This window comes from Hoplias malabaricus, chromosome X2, assembly GCF_029633855.1.
Source record: "Hoplias malabaricus isolate fHopMal1 chromosome X2, fHopMal1.hap1, whole genome shotgun sequence".
Classification (NCBI taxonomy): Eukaryota; Metazoa; Chordata; class Actinopteri; order Characiformes; family Erythrinidae; genus Hoplias; species Hoplias malabaricus.
Genome location: NC_089819.1, coordinates 14,822,987 through 14,842,048, shown reverse-complemented (window position 1 = coordinate 14,842,048; position 19,062 = coordinate 14,822,987). Strand labels below are relative to the sequence as shown.

At 38.4% G+C, this 19,062-nt stretch overlaps 1 protein-coding gene across 1 annotated transcript in view; it reads left to right on the top strand.

Annotated features, from left to right (window-relative positions):
* LOC136676729 (voltage-dependent N-type calcium channel subunit alpha-1B-like) overlaps positions 1 to 19,062 on the top strand; it is a 129,412-nt gene that overhangs the window by 96,613 nt on the left and 13,737 nt on the right. Inside the window, exons 29-43 of the mRNA XM_066653922.1 lie at positions 1,001 to 1,009; positions 3,240 to 3,336; positions 3,487 to 3,647; positions 4,124 to 4,261; positions 5,108 to 5,309; positions 6,997 to 7,161; positions 7,550 to 7,660; positions 7,828 to 7,911; positions 9,623 to 9,739; positions 9,854 to 9,919; positions 10,340 to 10,431; positions 12,453 to 12,603; positions 14,392 to 14,519; positions 15,862 to 15,958; positions 18,725 to 18,830. Of these exons, the coding sequence (XP_066510019.1) occupies positions 1,001 to 1,009; positions 3,240 to 3,336; positions 3,487 to 3,647; positions 4,124 to 4,261; positions 5,108 to 5,309; positions 6,997 to 7,161; positions 7,550 to 7,660; positions 7,828 to 7,911; positions 9,623 to 9,739; positions 9,854 to 9,919; positions 10,340 to 10,431; positions 12,453 to 12,603; positions 14,392 to 14,519; positions 15,862 to 15,958; positions 18,725 to 18,830 (1,724 nt within the window). The remainder of the gene's footprint in view (positions 1 to 1,000; positions 1,010 to 3,239; positions 3,337 to 3,486; positions 3,648 to 4,123; positions 4,262 to 5,107; positions 5,310 to 6,996; positions 7,162 to 7,549; positions 7,661 to 7,827; positions 7,912 to 9,622; positions 9,740 to 9,853; positions 9,920 to 10,339; positions 10,432 to 12,452; positions 12,604 to 14,391; positions 14,520 to 15,861; positions 15,959 to 18,724; positions 18,831 to 19,062) is intronic.

Below are 19,062 nucleotides of genomic sequence, written 5' to 3'. Positions count from 1 at the left end.
GCTGGTTGTTGAACTTTGCACTGATAACAATGCGGACAGTCCCTTTCCTCTTTGGCCCGGAGGACACAACGTCCATGATTTCCAAAAACAATTTGAAATGTGGACTCTTCAGACCACAGGACACTTTTTTTCCACTTTGCGTCAGTCTATCTCAGATGAGCTCGAGCCCAGAGAAGCCAGCAGCTTTTATGGGTGTTGTTGATATATGGCTTTTGCTTTGCATTTTTTACCTCTGTCCCAACACTTTTGGAATGTGTTGCAGGCCTAAAATTCAAAATAAGTGAATATTTGCAAAAAACAATAAAGTTTATCTGTTTGAACATTAAATATCTTGTCTTTGTAGTGCATTCAATGGAATATAGGTTGAAAAGTGTTTGCAAATCATCGTATTCTGTTTTTATTTATGTTTTACACAACGTCCCATCTTCAATGGAATTGGGGTTATTAATGAACACATAGCACATGGCGAGGACATAAGTTCTGTGCATGGTAACACACAACTATTTTTTTCTGTGCTGAATTAGTTTTGCTGGATCCAGCCACATTACTGCAGCATTGAATAATACATTTCATGCACAATTATTAGTTAATTAGAAGTGATACTACACATATCAAACATTTTCATATAAACTGAAAATAAGGACTGTAGTATGTTAATAAAATATTAAAATTATTGTCAAGCATTCCTTGCAAACAAGCTACTTGTAACTTTTTCTCTGATGGATGCTAGAGCAAAATGTTTTGTGGTGTTAAATCGCTTTTAGTGACAGCAGACATTGAAGTATCTTTATGAACCTGTGCTGTATTCATAAAGCAATCCGCAGGCCTCCAGTTCTTGCAGTTGTATGATTTTGTTGTACATTCATAAAGTTGCTTTGATTTGATCCATCTCTCAGCATTGCTCATCAGGATCATTTAAGTCATCCTTGTAATTACTGAGTGACAGTGTCTGAATGAGATGTGATGTGTTGTTTTTTCTGTTTTATTGCTGCATTGGAAGACCTAAACGGTACCTGCACAACCCAGTAGTTTTTCAGATATTATGCTATAAGTTCCGTCTGAAGCTATGCATTGTTAAGAGAATGTGAAGAAACAGTTGCCACTTGGGTTGTGCCAGAACAGAAAAAATCTAAGATCTAATGTTGCAGCATCAGCTGGTTGGGATAGTGTTTGAATTTATCATCACTGTATATTATCAGAAATCCCAACATACAGGCCTATGTACTGAATGTCTAGTGCGTACTTGTAATGTCAAAATATTCAATCATTTTGTAATCCCTCAGAAATATGATATTGATGTCATTGCTACATTTTACATGCAGGACTTTGGTTCTGTGGACTTCTGTGGTTGTGTGGAATATATCTGGCCCCAGGTTGTTTATCTAAACATTGAACATTCAGTCATAGGCAGTGCTTGTGCATTGAATAAATCTCTAAAATGATGTTAGAGCCTTGTAATTTCATTGCAGATGTCCAGAGGCCATAGCATGGCTACATTTTGCAACAGGTGCAGCTTGGCTTCCATGCAGATAGAACCTTGAGGTCGTGTTGTGTCTGGCATTGCCAATATTCTCTCTATAAAATTGTTTTTATTTATTTATTTTTTGTTGGTTTGCTGTTTATGCTTAAAGGAGAATTCCATAAATATCTCAAAATTTCTGCATAATTCCGTCATTAAGGTATAAACGGATTCATTAAAAATGGTTTAATGCTTGCATCTTGCTAGTGAGTTATATTTTCTGTGATGACAGACACACATGATCATTTATACTTTCATTCAAAACATACCTTTCATGGCCATGCAGGATCTTACTGACATATGTAGTTTAAAACGGGAAAAACACAGATATGTGTGTCTCGATGGAATCAAAATAACCAGAGTACTTCTGAGCTTGATGTTTTGTTTAGATAGAAAATCAGAAAAAAAATGCATAATTTACAAATAAGTTTTAAAAGGTTTTTGTGTATTTTCCCGCTCTTTGTCATTTTATGGTAACTAGTACGCAGTATTAATAATGGTAATTGTTGTTTTGTTCAACAAATATAAGTAATATATGAAATAGTTGGTGTTTTGAGTTCCATCAAAGAAAAAGCACTGCAAAAAGACATGCGTCGATTTGTTCTCTCCTTGGGGATAATATTGTATCCAAAAGTATGTGTCTTTTGTTTTAGAAGACTTAAAAATGTTGATTTCTATGTTAGCGATTACGAACTTCACATATTAATTGTGAGTTAATTAATGTTAATTTAAATTTTCCTTAATGTTAAAAAACGCTTTAAAATGTATTTCTACACCTAATACATACAGGTTACATCAGGTTAATCTGAGTTTGTTTACATCTCAAAAATGTGAAAAATGCATGGAATTCTTCTTTAATATATTTTAAGCTAAACAACAGTAGTTCCCCACAAAGAAACATTTCCCTTTGGGTTAAGTTTCTTTTCAATGATTGGTTTGTTTAAACTTTAGAAAATCTGATGCACAGCAGTGTTTGTCTTAGCACATTTGTTATCTTTGCATGTTTGAATATTGAGGTAGGAATTCGGGGGGAAAACTTACTCTACAGGTAGGATTTCTAGTAGCTTAATTGATAACTGCTTTGCTTGCATGCACAGGGTTCTTTATAAACTCAACTAGCTCATGTAATGGTGGATTACATGATGTGAGGTGTGCAGTGGTGTGTTTTGTGCTACTAATCCATTGCTGGTTGGGTGTAATATACAGATATTGACTAATATTGCAGTATTTAAGATGTCTGACAGCGTGCATTATGTTTGTTTTAGTCCATGTAAATCATACACTGAGGAATATGTCATGAGGTAGCTGATATTTAATTATTTTCACTGTACATTTGCCATGCATAGTACGCACAGAACATGGACATATCTTGATTCACTTTACTGTGTTGTGTAGAAATAAGTCGGTTCAGTAAAATGCTTGCAATGAATTTGGATGTTTATTAAGATGACACATTATAGCTACAATAGCTTATAACACCTGGCATAAGCTTGTGTAATTGCGAATAGATATCACTGTAATTATATGCATAACATATTCTTATGTAATTATAATGATCATGTATTATATATATCATATAACACACTTTAAATATATTTGCAAACCATTATGAATCCAGGATTTATAAGCTTCCTGCTTAGAAACAAGCAGAGCTTCCATGGTTTACCTCAAGCACTAAGTGGAATAATTGAGCTCTTTGCTGTTCATTTGCATTTTGTAGAGGGACCAAAGGCAAAGACATTAGCACCATCAAATCACTCAGGGTGTTACGAGTCCTCCGGCCCCTGAAGACCATCAAGAGGTTACCAAAGCTAAAGGTACAGAAACTGATGTCCTGTGTCTAATAAAATTAGAAAAAGTGCTTTGGGTTTGTTAGGTTTTTGCTCTAGGGGCTTAATCAGCTGTCAAGGAGCCACATATTTGCATTACAGCAGATTACAATGTGTGTGTGCTTGTATCTTCCTCAGGCTGTATTCGACTGTGTGGTGAACTCTTTGAAGAATGTGTTGAACATCCTCATCGTTTACATCCTCTTCATGTTCATCTTTGCTGTAATTGCTGTGCAGCTTTTCAAGGGCAAGTTCTTCTACTGTACAGACGAGTCTAAAGGACTGGAGAAGGACTGCAGGTAGGGTCCGAGTCAGCCAGCACTGCTTGACTAGACACACCTTCCCCTGTAGACACACACTGGTATTGTACCAGGGCAGTGAAACAGCTTACGTCACTGGGCCACAATCAACCCTTAATAATAACAATGAAACAAATAACAATAATTCTGTATGATGATGGTAATAAATTAGAAATATAAACTAGTTAAATGAAAAAAATATTAAAAATTACATGTCAGCGGCCATTAAAAACGTTCAATCAGGTCTTAATGAAGCAGAATGAGACTGTCTAAAGCGCTGTGGCCCCAAGGAAACCCACTCTGACACCTTTGTTTTAGAACAGTCAGAATGTATTCTATGGTATTTCTCCTTAGTGCAGTAAATTATGTAGTTGGACATGCTTGGATTATGAAGAACAAAGCAACCACGTGTATAGAAAATGATAATGAATAATGAAGTAACATATTGCACACTGTTATTTCCTGTGTTTTTTCAGAGGGCAGTTCCTGGACTATGATAAAGATGAAGTGTCAGCTCAGCCCAGGTTGTGGAAGAAGTATGAGTTCCACTATGACAATGTTCTGTGGGCTTTCCTCACTCTCTTCACCGTGTCCACAGGAGAGGGCTGGCCGACGTAAGTCAACACACACACATGCGCACGCACGCACACAAATAATTAATCAACAATATATTTTCCTTTAGAAAGTCACAAAACAAAATCCCTTTCCTTAGACAGTATCATTGTCCACGGCAATTATTCATTTGTAGCTTTGTATGCCCATGTATATTCATTTGCTTTGTGTGTTTTTGAGAGGATTAAAAGCCTGTAAAGGCTTTTGTCCTCTTTAAATGTCTCCTTTGGCCCCACTGCCATGTGGTCCCCTCTGATCTCTTTTCAAAGGTGTGTGTCAGTTTGAAATATTGCCCTTCAAGTCTTTTTTAAGCAAAACGGCACCATCTGACCAATATACGACTCTGTTCTGCATGTACTGTGTAAGCCATGTAATTTCCTTGACTTATGTCTAATTTAAATGAGGTTCATATGTTTGATGGTCAGCAAACTCAAAAGGGTTGTCAGTAGCTTCTCTGTCTTGTTTTGTCATTTCTACACTCTGGTCTTAATGAAAGCATGAAATTAAGTAGGCCATTACATAATACACTGATGCCTGCTATGTAAAAAAAAAACAAAAAACAAAAGATGAACTGATAGCCCAAGCAAAAAGTACAATATGTTCCTCAGAGCTAAAAGGGGTTAACATGTTTTACTTATTTTGGCTGTTTTATTATTACTGTGTTAAAACTTGTTAACAGGCATGAGATGAATGTCATTAATTAATCTCATGGCTATTAGAAGTGCCAGAGAAATATAATGGGGAGTTCAAGGCTGTGGAAGTCAATAATGATTACTAAAAATGGTAATTTTAATGCAAGTGGTCTGAATATTCTCCAGTGAGATGCTCATACTGAGGTTTTTTTTCAGGGTTCTGAAGCACTCTGTGGATGCTACATTTGAAGACCAGGGTCCCAGTCCAGGCTACCGTATTGAAATGTCCATTTTCTATGTGGTTTACTTCGTCGTCTTCCCCTTCTTCTTTGTCAACATATTTGTGGCCTTGATCATCATCACATTCCAGGAGCAGGGGGATAAGGCATTGTCTGAGTGTAGTCTGGAAAAAAATGAGGTAGGACCAACAGGTGAACCCTGGGGCACCTCATATTTTGTCAGCAATGGAAATATATGATCACTATAATTGCTTTAACCAAAGACATCTGGTACATTTGATACATATCACTAAGACATATAAAAGGTAATTTCACAGTATGTCTTTCAAAATATAACATTATGTAGCTCGGTATTTTAATTTGTAAAGTAAATTTACTCTTAATGCTCCATGTGTGCTTGTACTCTGCACTCTTAAAAATAAAGGTGCTACAAAGGGTTCTTAGAGTAATGCAATAGAAGAACTTTTGTTTCCATAAAGAACCATGTTTGTTTTAGAGATGTGTGACTGTGAGGAACATTTTAAAGGTTTAAAAAACCATCACTCAATCTTAAAGTTCTTTACCCCTTTAAACGTTTTAACTATGGTATCGCTTACAGAACCTTTTGTAGCGCATATATTTTTAACAGTGTGTGTTTAATTGTTTAATTATTACACAAACCTGATATAGCTCCTTTACTTATAGCAGCTATGAGGCAGGACCATGATGCAATGAGTACAGCACTCAAAATAGAATTGCAGATAAAACATAAGAAAAACACAGGGACACATTTATTAATTACCATTATTCAATCAATACGATGCCCATTGTCTATCCAATATATTACTGAAAATATTACTAATCAAGACCATTAGCAAGTACAGGTCCTGATTTTGGATGATTCTTTTAGATTATTTTTTTGGGATGATTCACATACGCCACTCCATCTCATTCTAAAGTTATTAAATGTAGATCCATCACTGCAGAGCATGCAGTTCCACTGCTCCGCACCCCAATGCCAGAGGAATTTATATCCCTCTAGCTAAGACTTGTCATTGAGCATGATGATTTTATGCTCATGTGCAGCTAGTATATCTTGTCGAGTTTTATTTCAAAACTATTCTGTGCAGAGGCACATGAATAATTGAACATCTTTGTTCACTGCTTTTCTTCACAGGCACCGTAAGACATGTTAAACTGTCCTTCATCTGCAGTTATTTAGAACTATGTTTTACTTCATGTGTCACTCCACTGTGCTTCACAGTGCAATAGAGTAACCAACTTTATGCAAAATACATTTGTGAGGCTGTTTTCTTGCCCTATTAGTATGCAAAAAGAATGTTATTTTAATAATTCAAAATAGTCATTTTCCTCTTCATATCATCATTCCTGTGCCAGTAGCACTTCCTTAGTATGCCTTGCATGAATTGCAGTTATACAGTAGGCTTACTACATTAAGATAACAGTGCATCCATGAATAAAACTGTATGAAATATCTTTCAGTCTACCTCTGGCATTAGAGAAATTTAATGAAAAAAAGGGATGAAAATGTAAAGAGCTGTGGCTCAGCCAAGCTCAATCAGTGCACTGGGTTGTCTCTCTCTGTCTCTCTAGGCCATGCTAGGAAGCAAAACCCCTAGGTGGTTGCTGCACTTTGTATGGTAATTTTCATTAAGCTGCCGATGGCTTTGCCTCCTAATCGGTTTTGACTTGGAGAGAGGGGGAATGTGCTTCCAAAAAGCCTCTTACCAAATGCCACTATCCAAAACTACAGTTCAGAAGTCACCAGCTTAATCATTATATTTAATTAAAAACTCAAGTGTGTTGGAGGTAGTGTTTCTGATCTGTTATGTGAATGAGTTCCATGTTTGCGCCCTAATTTCTCAGAGAGCCTGTATTGACTTCGCCATCAATGCCAAGCCACTGACACGTTACATGCCCCAGAACCAGCAGTCCTTCCAGTACAGGATGTGGAAATTTGTTGTGTCACCGCCTTTCGAGTACTCCATCATGGCCATGATCGCCCTGAACACTGTGGTCCTCATGATGAAGGTCAGGAATCAACTATTTGTCTGTTTGGTTGGTTTATTTATACTTTTTTGGCAACAGTTTGCAGTATTCAACAATATACTCACCATCATCCTCATCTTCTTTGCCACTCAACAATATGCTGTTAAATATAAAAAAAAATTAAATCAGTCATCTTGTTAAGTGATAATTCTTTACGTTATTAAGCAGTTGATATGTCAGAGATTCTGTACCTAACCTATTTTAAACCTAAACTTGTTTCTTCAAGTACACTCAAACCGTTTGATTGTTCATCTGATTGGAGAAGAGTTAGGTTTAGGGGTTGTTTTTTAATAGTTTGGGATTATGATTGGGGTCAGGTTTAGGTGAGCTCCTGTGAGAAATCTGAGATTTTTTTTTTCTTGTCCAATAGTTCCATGGTGCTCCAGATTTTTATGATGCAATGCTGAAGTATCTCAACATTGTTTTTACTGCCCTTTTCTCATTGGAGTGTGTTCTCAAGATCATTGCTTTTGGTCCTTTGGTAAGTATCCACTTCTCATACCATGAATACTTTAATCTGGGTATACCCTGAGGATCCAAAAATGGCCCCTCAGGCTACTATAAGCTTTCAGTAGAAGTGCATCCTTGGAGTGTTAGACGGTCTTTCGGCTTGTGTGTGAGTGATCTCGCTAATCCTCTTCGTTCCAGAATTACCTGAAGGATGCCTGGAACGTGTTTGACTTTGTGACAGTGCTGGGGAGCATTACTGATATTCTGGTCTCTGAAATGAAAGTAAGTGGAATGTAATGAGTATCCAGCATTAACATCATTACAGTGAGTTTTGGACTTGGTGTAATAACTTCAACGAAGTTAAGGGGGGATGAAGAGGGATAAAGAAATAGGAATAGCCTTATGATCAAACTGGCTAAGCTCCTAGTGCTAAACACTCCTCTCAAAACTGAAGCACTCAGATCAGGTCAAAAAATAACTGAAGAATTTGGATTGTTTTATTATTCAAATATTTCATCCTTAAATGTTATTAATTGACTTTTATAGTATATTCAGTTCAGTAGTAATCAATCCATGAGAAACTAAAATTCTCAAAGAGATATCCTGTAGCATCTGATAAAAAGCACAGCTTTTCTGATCAGTGAAACCTAGGATCTTCCTTTCTAATGATGCAGCTGGCATGTGATTTTGGGGTGGATAATTTTTTTTAGTTGCTGAACTTTGTTGGAAGCTGATATTACTTTAATAGCAGAGATTGTCTTTAAATCTTCACCACAATCACAACAGGGACATCAAGTTAAATAGCAAATTGGTTACATTATTATCAGCCTATAGATCATTGGTTGGGCTAGGAGTCAGGAATGATTGACACCACAGAAAATCCCAAAGTTAGTTTGATGTGCTTTCGTAATGCACACAGGGCACTGTTGCCAGAGAACTCTCACAAATGAAAACATGAAAATAAATTAATTCTGTCAAACACTAGCATATTTAAATGAATTAAAGGTTTAGGCTGGAATGCACCTTTATAGTAGTAAATACATACCCAGAAATGTATGTTGTATAATTTATTATTCAGAGCAATTAACAGTGTAATTGTTTGTCCTAATGTCCACTGTCAACTAGTGTTACTAATATGTCTGTAATGTAACATTTCTGTTGTGATGGCTGCTCATGTTTTCCTGTTTTTCTCTTGGGTCTCTTGGTTCTCTTCTGTCTCTCTCTCTCTCTCTCTCTCTCTCTCTCTCTCTCTCTCTCTCTCTCTCTCTCTCTCTCGCTCGCTTGCTCTCTCTCTCGCTCGCTCTATCACATTATCTCTCTCTCGCTCACTCTCTCTATCACATTATCTCTCTCTATCACATTATCTCTCTCTCTCTCTCACTCACTCTATCACATTATCTTTCTCTCTCTCTCTCTCTCTCTCTCTCTCTCTCTGTCTCTCTGTCTCTCTGTTTCTCACTCTCTCCCCTGCTTGATCTTCTTGTTCATTGTTCTCACTCCATCTTGGCTGCCATGATATTTGCTCTTCATTTATAGACAACGGTGAGTGACATGTCTTCTTGTGCCAGTGAATATACATTTTCCTTCTTAAATATGACCAGTTATGTATTATGGATGTTTTGAGAGTATCAGCTGTTACTGTGTCATGATGGAAACAAGATAGTGAAGCAACAAGCTAGTGAACATAAGATCATGATTAAACCTATATCTATATCACCTAAACTAAACCTATATCACTTGGAAAACAAGTCAAATAAACCCTGAAAATCTGACTTTTAACAACAATAGCTGCCACATTGGATAGCTTTCGAGCATAAGAAACTCCAACCAAAGCATCTTATTGCTTTTAAAATCACTTGATTGGTCATCACTACCAACATCTTAATTCTCTAATCTTAGACATTTATTGAGTGGGATAAAGACTATGGGGAGATGTCAACTAAATAAATGAATAAATGAATTAAGTATTAAATAAAGACATTTTTTCTCACAGGACCGTCTGATAAACCTGAGCTTCCTGAGGCTCTTCCGGGCGGCTCGCCTCATCAAGCTGCTTCGGCAGGGATACACCATACGCATCCTGCTCTGGACTTTTGTTCAGTCCTTCAAGGTGCTGAGACAATTTCTCAGTTGAGCACTTGTCTGTAAACATATATTGACATGTACACTGTGCTCAGAATTTTGCAAACAATGCTGATAACGATATGGTTTAATCTCTTTTCAGGCTCTGCCTTATGTTTGCCTTCTAATCGCTATGCTGTTCTTCATCTATGCCATCATAGGAATGCAGGTCAGTGCCCTAATGGAGAAATACATGGCCATTCAGAGTTTTGCCAGAATATTTTTATTATGTAGATTTAAATAATATAGTCCTCCAGATTGTATGAGACACCAAACTTTATTTATTTTTACTCAATAAAGCTATTTACAATAATGTTCTGTCCAGACATTCCTTGATATTGGGCATTCTGGATAACAATTTTATTCTTAATTAATTAACTTAACTTAATTCAGCTTAATACAACATTCTCTGTCTCTTTAGAACTATGAACAGCTCTGTTTTTGCTTTCTAGAATCACCAGCTACATGGGTTTTATAGTACTGATTATTTCAAACTGTGATTTCAATCATTTGATCAGTACAAGAGTGTGGTGCACTAAATGGAGCAATGATACTTTTCTTATTATTAGCAATTGTATTGACTGTGCAGGTGTTTGGAAACATTGAGCTGAATGAGGACACTGCCATCAACCACCACAACAATTTCCGCACCTTCCTCCAGGCTCTTATGCTACTCTTCAGGTAAACCCACAGCTAGGATACACCTCTCATGCTTCAGCCTGTGCCCTCCTACCAAACATATGCTTAAACCAGGCCAATTTGTTTTGAGGGGCACCTCACTAGTTATGACATGGTGTTCATTATGGATATAGGATGAATATATTAGGATTTCATAACAGCTGACCTCTATGTATATTTATAAAGGCTTATTCTAACTAGCAACCCTTGTTATAAAAGCTGCATTAGTCCTTTCACATGCTAAACTTTTATGAAGTTTAATGCGTGTTGGTATAAGCCTATATAAAAGATTGAGTATATGTCAGTTGGAAACTAAGGCTTATATAGATGCCACATAGCTTGAAGAACACTGGCCTACGATATTGGTATTTTAACTATAATGGGTCTACAATTAGGGACGGTTGTATGAAGGTTCTACTCCTTCCAATCTAACTTCCTTTTAATGTCCATCTCTACCTTCTGTTTCATTTGATGAAGTTTCTGTGTCCCTATCACACTATACCCCTGCTCACCAAATCCAAAGAGTTCTCCTCCTCCTGCAGTCATACAATATATTCTCTGCAGTGAAAAGTCAATGCCATGGTTTAAACTTGCTTAAAGCAGTGACTCATGGTGACTACGATAGGGCACTTTCACTGCACCAGTACTTATTTCAGAAGTTTAATGAGTTTGTATTATTCACTCTGTCCTAACTTTATCCAGTGTCTGGCTTCAGGCCAGTGAAAACCTTACAGAAGAGAAGAAGTATGTGCATAAAGCTACTCTTGAATTAAAAAGATATTTCATTTATCCCTCTACATCCCCCCTAGCTTCTACATCTCGAGTTACTGAATAACTTGCTCTAAACTGAACTGAATTATCCTCATGTCTTTTCAACACTCTGTATTTATATAGATGTCAATTCGTTTTTGCAGGGAAGAATATTCTTGTTTCTTCAGAAGCTTGGAAAAAGTTTACAGACAAGTGTAGATATATTGTTGATGATGGTTGCTAATGGGGCAGGGGCAACAAACATTTAGCTCTCTTTCTCTCTCGCTGTTTTTCTTTATCTCTCTCTCACTCTCACTCACACACATACACACATGGTCTCTTGGTGAGCTGTTAATTGGCTGTGCAGACTGGGGGTTCATGTGTGTCCTCGCAATTTGTTGAGCTCTGCTATGCCCCCTGGACAGGACATTAGCATTGTGATACATGACAGTGTGTGATTGTGTGTATGTGTGTGTCAGCCCCAGCACAGCCTTTGTTCTGTACTTATCTCAGATGTGTTTACACTTGCTCGCTTGAGGCACGCTGTGTTAAATACCACTCTCTCACTCTGTCTTTCCCTATAGCAGCCCTCCCTTTCCCCTCTTCCCTCTTCCCTACTCTTGCCTCCAGTGCAGTTGAAAATGCAGTTTGAAGTGCCACCTGGAGGATCCGGGCTGCTGATCCCACAGAAAGCCTTTAGATTTCCATATTTTAATTAACCCCAGATTCACCCACTCCCTGCCAGTGTGTGGGCTCAGTGCCAATTGCAGGGCACCCAGCTCTTTGCTAAAGGAGCCAGCAACTAATTTGGGGTTTTATAAGGCAAACCAAACCACAACTTGTGTGAATTGGTGCTTTTACCTCAGTCCAGACAAGTGTCTGTTCTATGCGAAAGAATTAGAGAAATCACATTGGTGGTGGGGTGTTAATATAAACTCTCAAAATGTATTGCCTATGCCCACAATAAGTGCACATTAAAGTTGCTGAGTATCATCATTATTGGGGAACATCTACAAAGTTTTGGACAAGTAGTGTTACATCTGTAAAATAATAATAATAATAATAAAACATGGCTTCAAAGCTCCAATGAACAGCTGTAGACCCAGCATTTACTTTGTGTGGAAAATTGTGTGGCCAATTTTTTGGCCTGGCTACGTGCAGCATCTTAAATGAGAAACTAAATGTATCATTAAAAATGCTGCATGTATAACCCTGTGCAGTTGTATATTAATATGCATAAGTACTGATGTATTTATGATGTGTGGGTGGCTCAGGAGTGCTACAGGGGAAGCCTGGCATGAGATCATGCTGTCCTGCCTGAGTCGGCGTGTGTGTGATGAACGCTCAGGAACCCTGGGAAATGAATGTGGCAGCGACTTTGCCTACTTCTACTTCGTCTCCTTCATCTTTCTCTGCTCATTCCTGGTTAGTGCTCTATTCATATATTTATTATATTTCTTTAATTGTCTGGAGAGAATTGGAATGAACAAAACCAAGACAAAAATAAATGTCATAATATTTACATTTAAGGCATTAGGCAGATGCTCTTATCTTACAAAAGTGCTTCACTGTTTCTACAAAAAAATATCCTTAGCTACAGGGGTTGGACAATGAAACTGAAACACCTGGTGTTAGACCACAATAATTTATTAGTATGGTGTAGGGCCTCCACAGTGGTCAAAGGGATTTTAAGCCATTCTTCTTGCAGGATAGTGGCCAGGTCACTACGCGATGCCTGTGGAGGAAAACGTTTCCTGACTCGCTCCTCCAAAACACCCCAAAGTGGCTCAATAATATTTAGATCTGGTGACTGTGCAGGCCATGGGAGATGTTCAACTTCACTTTCATGTTCATTAAACCAATCTTTCACCAGTCTTGCTGTGTGTATTGGTGTATTGTCGTCCTGATACACGGCACCGCCTTCAGGACACAATGTTTGAACCATTGGATGCACATGGTCTTACTGGTGCAATTTGCAATTAATGAAGATTGGCCACCAGGCTGAAACCTCCCACACTGAAATGACTGGTGTTTCATTTTCATTGTCTAACCCCTGTATATTTTTATAGGCTTAAAATGATACCTCAAGAATAGTTGCTACCAAATACAAAAGTCAGTATGGACCCCTAGATAAACAGTGCTCACATAGTACATTTAGCCAGAAAGTCAAATCATGTAAGACATGAGTATAATCTTATGATTTTAATATGTGCAAGATAAGTGCTAATGTATGTACTCTTGAAAGGGATTGGTCTTCAGTTCGGCGTGCAATTTTTCAGACACCCAGGGGAAGTTGATTCCACCATGTAGATGCCAGGACAAAATGGATTCTGTCTTCCAAGCATCTTGAAGGATGGTGGGTCAAGTCGAGCCATACTTGAATCTTGAAGGACTCTTGGTACAGATCAAGTTTTGACCATTAGCATAAAGTATAAGAGAGCAGTGTCAGCATCACAGTTTTGAATCTGGTACAGGAAGCCAGTGAAGAGAATACAGCAGTGGAGAAATATTGAAATCGTGTTGCTATATCCTTGATCAGTTGCAAAGGCCTGATGGTACACATATGAAGCCAAGGAGGAAGGTAGTAGCAGCAGTCACGACTTGGAATAGCAAAAGACCTCTCTAGAGCCATAAGGTTGAGGTCTTCAGATTGTAAAAGAGAAATCTGCATGACTGAGTCAGGTTTGCAACATGAGTCAAGGACAATAACTGGTCATCCATTAGTACACCAAGGCTTCATGCTTCTGCAGATGAAATGTTCAGTGACTTCATGGTGAATACCTGTGGAGATTCAAGCTGAAACCTGGAAAGAAAAGAGTTTAATGTTTTCAGCATAGCAGTGGTAAGAAAACCCATCAGAGGATATTACTTCAAAAAGAGACCGAGAAAAGACAAATGTAAAGCATCAAGCCTTGTGGGATGATAGTGGAGGGCCTGAATGGAACAGACATGGCCCCCATGTTAACTGGTTAGACAGCGCCTCGAATTACAAAGCAAACCACTGCTGTGCAAAGCCTGTGAGAACTGGTGAGGATGGACAGGAGGATTTTGTGGTGTGTACCAAAGGCTTTATGTAGAGAGGTCAAGTAGAATATGGAATGATGACCGTTAGGGTGACCTCTTCATGGAGCTTCTCTGTAGAGGTGCCAGTCTGGATCTGCATGAAAGAGCAGTTCCTACCTCCAATGTTTTTTCTGTTTCTTCTTTCTGCAGATGCTGAACCTGTTTGTGGCTGTGATCATGGATAATTTTGAGTATTTGACACGGGACTCTTCCATCCTGGGTCCGCACCACCTGGACGAGTTCATACGAGTTTGGGCTGAGTACGATCCTGCTGCTTGGTATGTTTCATCTTTTAATCCCAATCCAGATAGTTCAGATCATTTTCTGATTCTCTGAATTACCCTGTAACATATTCTAGACTCTGTACTGAAAGCCAGGTCTATCCTTGTGGGCTGAAAAGCATCTATTAATCTCAGGTTAGGGCTTTTACATTTATTTAAGCAATGTTTCTTTCCTCTCCTTTGTTCCCTGAGATAATGTGTGAAGGAACTGTTTCCCTCTTTGAGTATCTGTAGGTACCCTGCTCTTGCCCTGCACAACTGGATGCCTATGGGATCGAAAAAGCATTCCCCATATGTGTCTAATCAAGTCCACTGCTTAATGCTAATGTACTCTCCAAGCTGTCCTTATACGTGTGTCATGTCTTGCTTGTTTTCTCCGCAGCGGACGGATTTCCTATAAGGATATGTACAATTTGTTGCGCATTATCTCGCCCCCTCTTGGCTTAGGGAAGAACTGCCCTAATAGGGTAGCATACAAGGTTTGCAACCCCAGAAACTTCCTCCACTTTTGTGGGCTCTGAGCGCCACTGCCCAGAGACCCAAACTGAATGGCTGTGCACTAAATGACTTGCCTATACACAAGCACTTGCCTTTTCCAGACTTGACTGGCTTATGGATAATGACGCTGATTGTGAAACAAAGCTTTCAAAGCCACAAAAGCCCCATTTTATTGATAATGCATGATGTACGTACACTGATTTCATTTTGAGCTAATATTCTATCTTAGTGTATATTACTTTGTACAATCAATATCAAGCTGTTATGTTATATAACATTTATCTTTATACCTATGTATTATGAAGTTAAAGCTAATAACACAGAGCTGTAACAGGAAACCCAGGTGTGCTAAGTGTGAAGTTGATACTAATTTGTTTTAAAGAAAAAGCTGGGCATTGAAACCTTTGTTTCCAAGCACTTGAAAGAGGAAACCCTACCTGATGTCTCTTAGCATGCAAAAGCAGACATCCTCCAAACAATGCAGCCATTCTGTCACCATCCACACCATGTGTGCACCTCACTCTGCTCCATTCCATCTCTTCCATTAGGGATCAACTCCTCTCCCCTCAGACCTCTGACCTTTTAGGATCCATCTTTGACCCAGCCCGGGCAAGGATGGCATCCCTGTCCATGACACTCTTGGAAATCTAAATAACACAGATTTCTGTTTTTTGTTGTTTGTTTGTTTGTTTCTTGGTTTGTTTTTTGGATTTCTCTTCTTCATTTTGTCCTTTTTCTTTCTTAAAAATTTCATTTCCTCCCCTTTGTTCCTCTTCCCGTCTCTCTAACTCCCCATCCTTGTCTTATATTTTGGGTTTTTTGCTTTCTCTACACTGTGAAGTGGCCGTATCAAGTACCGCGATATGTATGAGATGCTGCTCCACATGTCCCCACCTTTAGGTTTGGGAAAGAAATGTCCACCACGAATCGCCTACAAGGTAGCCCCGACTCCACCCGACCAACTCCCCTCCCCACACCCCTTCTGCTCGCCCTGTCTTCCCATTGGCTTATCCTCCAGCCAATCTCTGTGCTCTGCAATGTTTCCTGCCCCTTGTTTCCTTGTTTTTTTTTTTTTTTTCTCTTTATTTTCTTTTGCCCGCTCTCCGGTCTTTCTGGTGTGGCCCCTCGCCCTCCTCTTCCTTTTCTTGGGACCACAGTGCCCCCTTTCCACTGCCCGTATCATCGAAAGATGATGATAATGTAACGGTTTAAGGCTAACTCAATTTTGCAATGTCTGAGAGAATTCTAAGCCCCATACTTGGTCTGTTTTTCTTTTCAAAGCTGTCACCTTTCACATTAATTCCAATACGTCTTTACACTGCATTGTTTGTGCACGATCTATAACCAGCTCAAATCCAAACAATTCTGAATACCAGTCCATTTACATAATGCATTGGATGATGATTTTCTTTTTCTTTTTTTTTTCTAAAAATGAATCAATTCTAATCATCCCCCTCACAAAGATGTGCCTTATTGGTGTTTGATTGCAGTTGGTTGAGCCATTCCAGACAATATATATTTTGTAGGTATGGTCTTTTTTAAGTGGCCCCACATTTAGCTTTTAGCCAACTTGCCATTTATTATTAACCTGTTAGCCTAGACTAAAGTTGTGCCCCTAACTGCTGTTCCCTTCCATACTTCCTTGTTGTGGAGCAGTGCACATGTTTGTTGCCTGTGTTGCTTTGGACCATGAGAGCTTTCCTCTCTCTCTCTCTCTCTCTCTCTCTTTCTCTCTCTCTCTCTCTCTCTCTCTCTCTCTCTCGCTCTCTCTCTCTCTCTCTCTTTCTCTCTCACTGCGTGTGTCTTTTTCCTCCCTCTCTTGTGCGTGCTCTCAGTCTCCCATCCTCCATGTCCTCTGCTCTCTGTTCTCTCTTCTCTCTGTTGTTTGTTCCGCACTCTTTTCCTCCCGCTGAGTGTGCGAGCGTTTGGCTGTGTGCATCAGTCCCTTCCTTCTCTCCATCCTGACTTTTTTTTCTTTTATTTTAATCTCTGCTCTGCTACTGCAAGTGAATGTATGCTCTTTTAGTTCAGGGAGCTCAACTCTTCACAGCCTGCCCTACTAACACCATACAGCACGCTGCCCAGTAACACAACACAGATCATAGATTGAAATGATCTTACTAACACAACAGTGATTACATGCAGTAGTTTATTAATAAATAGAGCCCGGCCGATATATTGTACACATAATAATTGTTCAACCATAACTTATTACAACTATAACTATAACTATTACAACAAACGTAATAGGAGGATAAAGGCTATTGAAACAAAACCAGCACAACTGAATTCTGGGAAGCCCACGGCTCGGTGCCACAATATTTAGAATAATACTAATATATCTTCATTTTTAATTACTTTTCAGTTTAGTTACAAGATTATGTGGTGTTTATTTTAGACAGGAAATATAAAGTATAAAAAGTTTTTATAAAGTATAAACATGGACTCAAATACCATCGCTGTCCAAAGCAAAACATGTATCTCTATTTTAGACAATTTTTAGTTCTCTAAAATCATTTGAACACAGCAGCTCTTTTTCAAACTTTGTACAAATTTCATGATGAATGGACCAATAGAAATGGTCCAAAATTGCTTGCATTTAAATCTTTTACATTGACCCCTATTGAAAGTTTTTTCCTTCTCCTGTAAAGTTACAATTATGATACATTTTTTTGACATCGATGGTATAAGAACAATGCATATATATGTATACTGAGTACATGGATCCACTCAGATATGTTCATTTAAGGAATGCTAGAGCAGTCATTTTTGCATTTTTGAAGGAAATCTTGAAAATTTATCTGACAAATGACAATCACAGAAACCAAAACAACTTTATCTAACTGTATCTACTGAAGTTTGTATAAAGTTACACTAGTTAAGATTTGTGGATTTTTTGGTATTTTTTATTTTCTTTTTTTTTTTGCTTCTGGGGCTCCCACTAGTGGTGGTGGTTTCCTACCCTCGTCCAACAGTTAGTTTCTGTGATGCTGAGCCTGGAGTAGCAATAACAGGGGCTCTATTCTCCTTATTACAGCTCAGTGGAGCATCACAATGATTTTGAAGATAAAAATATAATGTAGTGTTCCCTTATTTTTTTATTATTACATTATATCGCTCAGTCTTTATATTTTATATAAATATATATATTTATTTTTATATTGGTCGGGCCCTGTTAGAAAACATCTGGATCAATTTTGATTTCTCAGAACCATAAAAGACACAGAATATATTATAAACTACAGTTATTGTGGACCTACCACAAATCCTAGTAGCACATGATGAGTGGATGGCAGAGTGGAGCTCCTGTGACTTGTTGAGGCACCTCATGGTTATGTGTACATGCTTCTCTCCACTCTCCTGTCAGTGTCAGTCTCTCACCGATGCACTTTGGTTGCAGACCGTAGCGTATAGAAGTGAATGTGACTGTTTGAAAACTGTTATGTCTCTGTAGTTGTACACTGTATTTGGACAAAACATTTTGTGTGCTTTAGACAGAGTATGTCCACCTTCATAAATGATAAAATGCAAATAACCGAAAGCTGCAACGATGTCTCAAAAATTCAACAAAGTAACACTGTTGAGACTCTCGTAAGCACACAAACAGTTTTGGCCAAAGATGTCTTGCTGGTTTGGGTTGTTATTTTTTTGAAGTGACCACAGAGTGCCTTTGAGTTTCTAATGGCGCTACTGACTCCCTCCAGCGTTTGGTGAAAATGAACATGCCTATTGCTGATGACAACTCTGTGCACTTCACCTCCACACTCATGGCCCTGATACGCACAGCCCTGGAGATCAAACTCGCATCAGGTCAGTCACATAACCTTCTTACTGTGAAAGCATCTACTTTACTTAGTGCAATAACATCTTCTTCAGACTGGGTTAGCTGTAAAAGGGGTGGAGTGATAATGTAATTTTACCACAGGGGATCAGCAGTATTTATTGTTGCATAGGATATGGAATCTCAGTATAAATTATGGTATATTATAACATACACACTGAACAATCACTGGATTAGGAACACCTACCTTGTATCTCCATT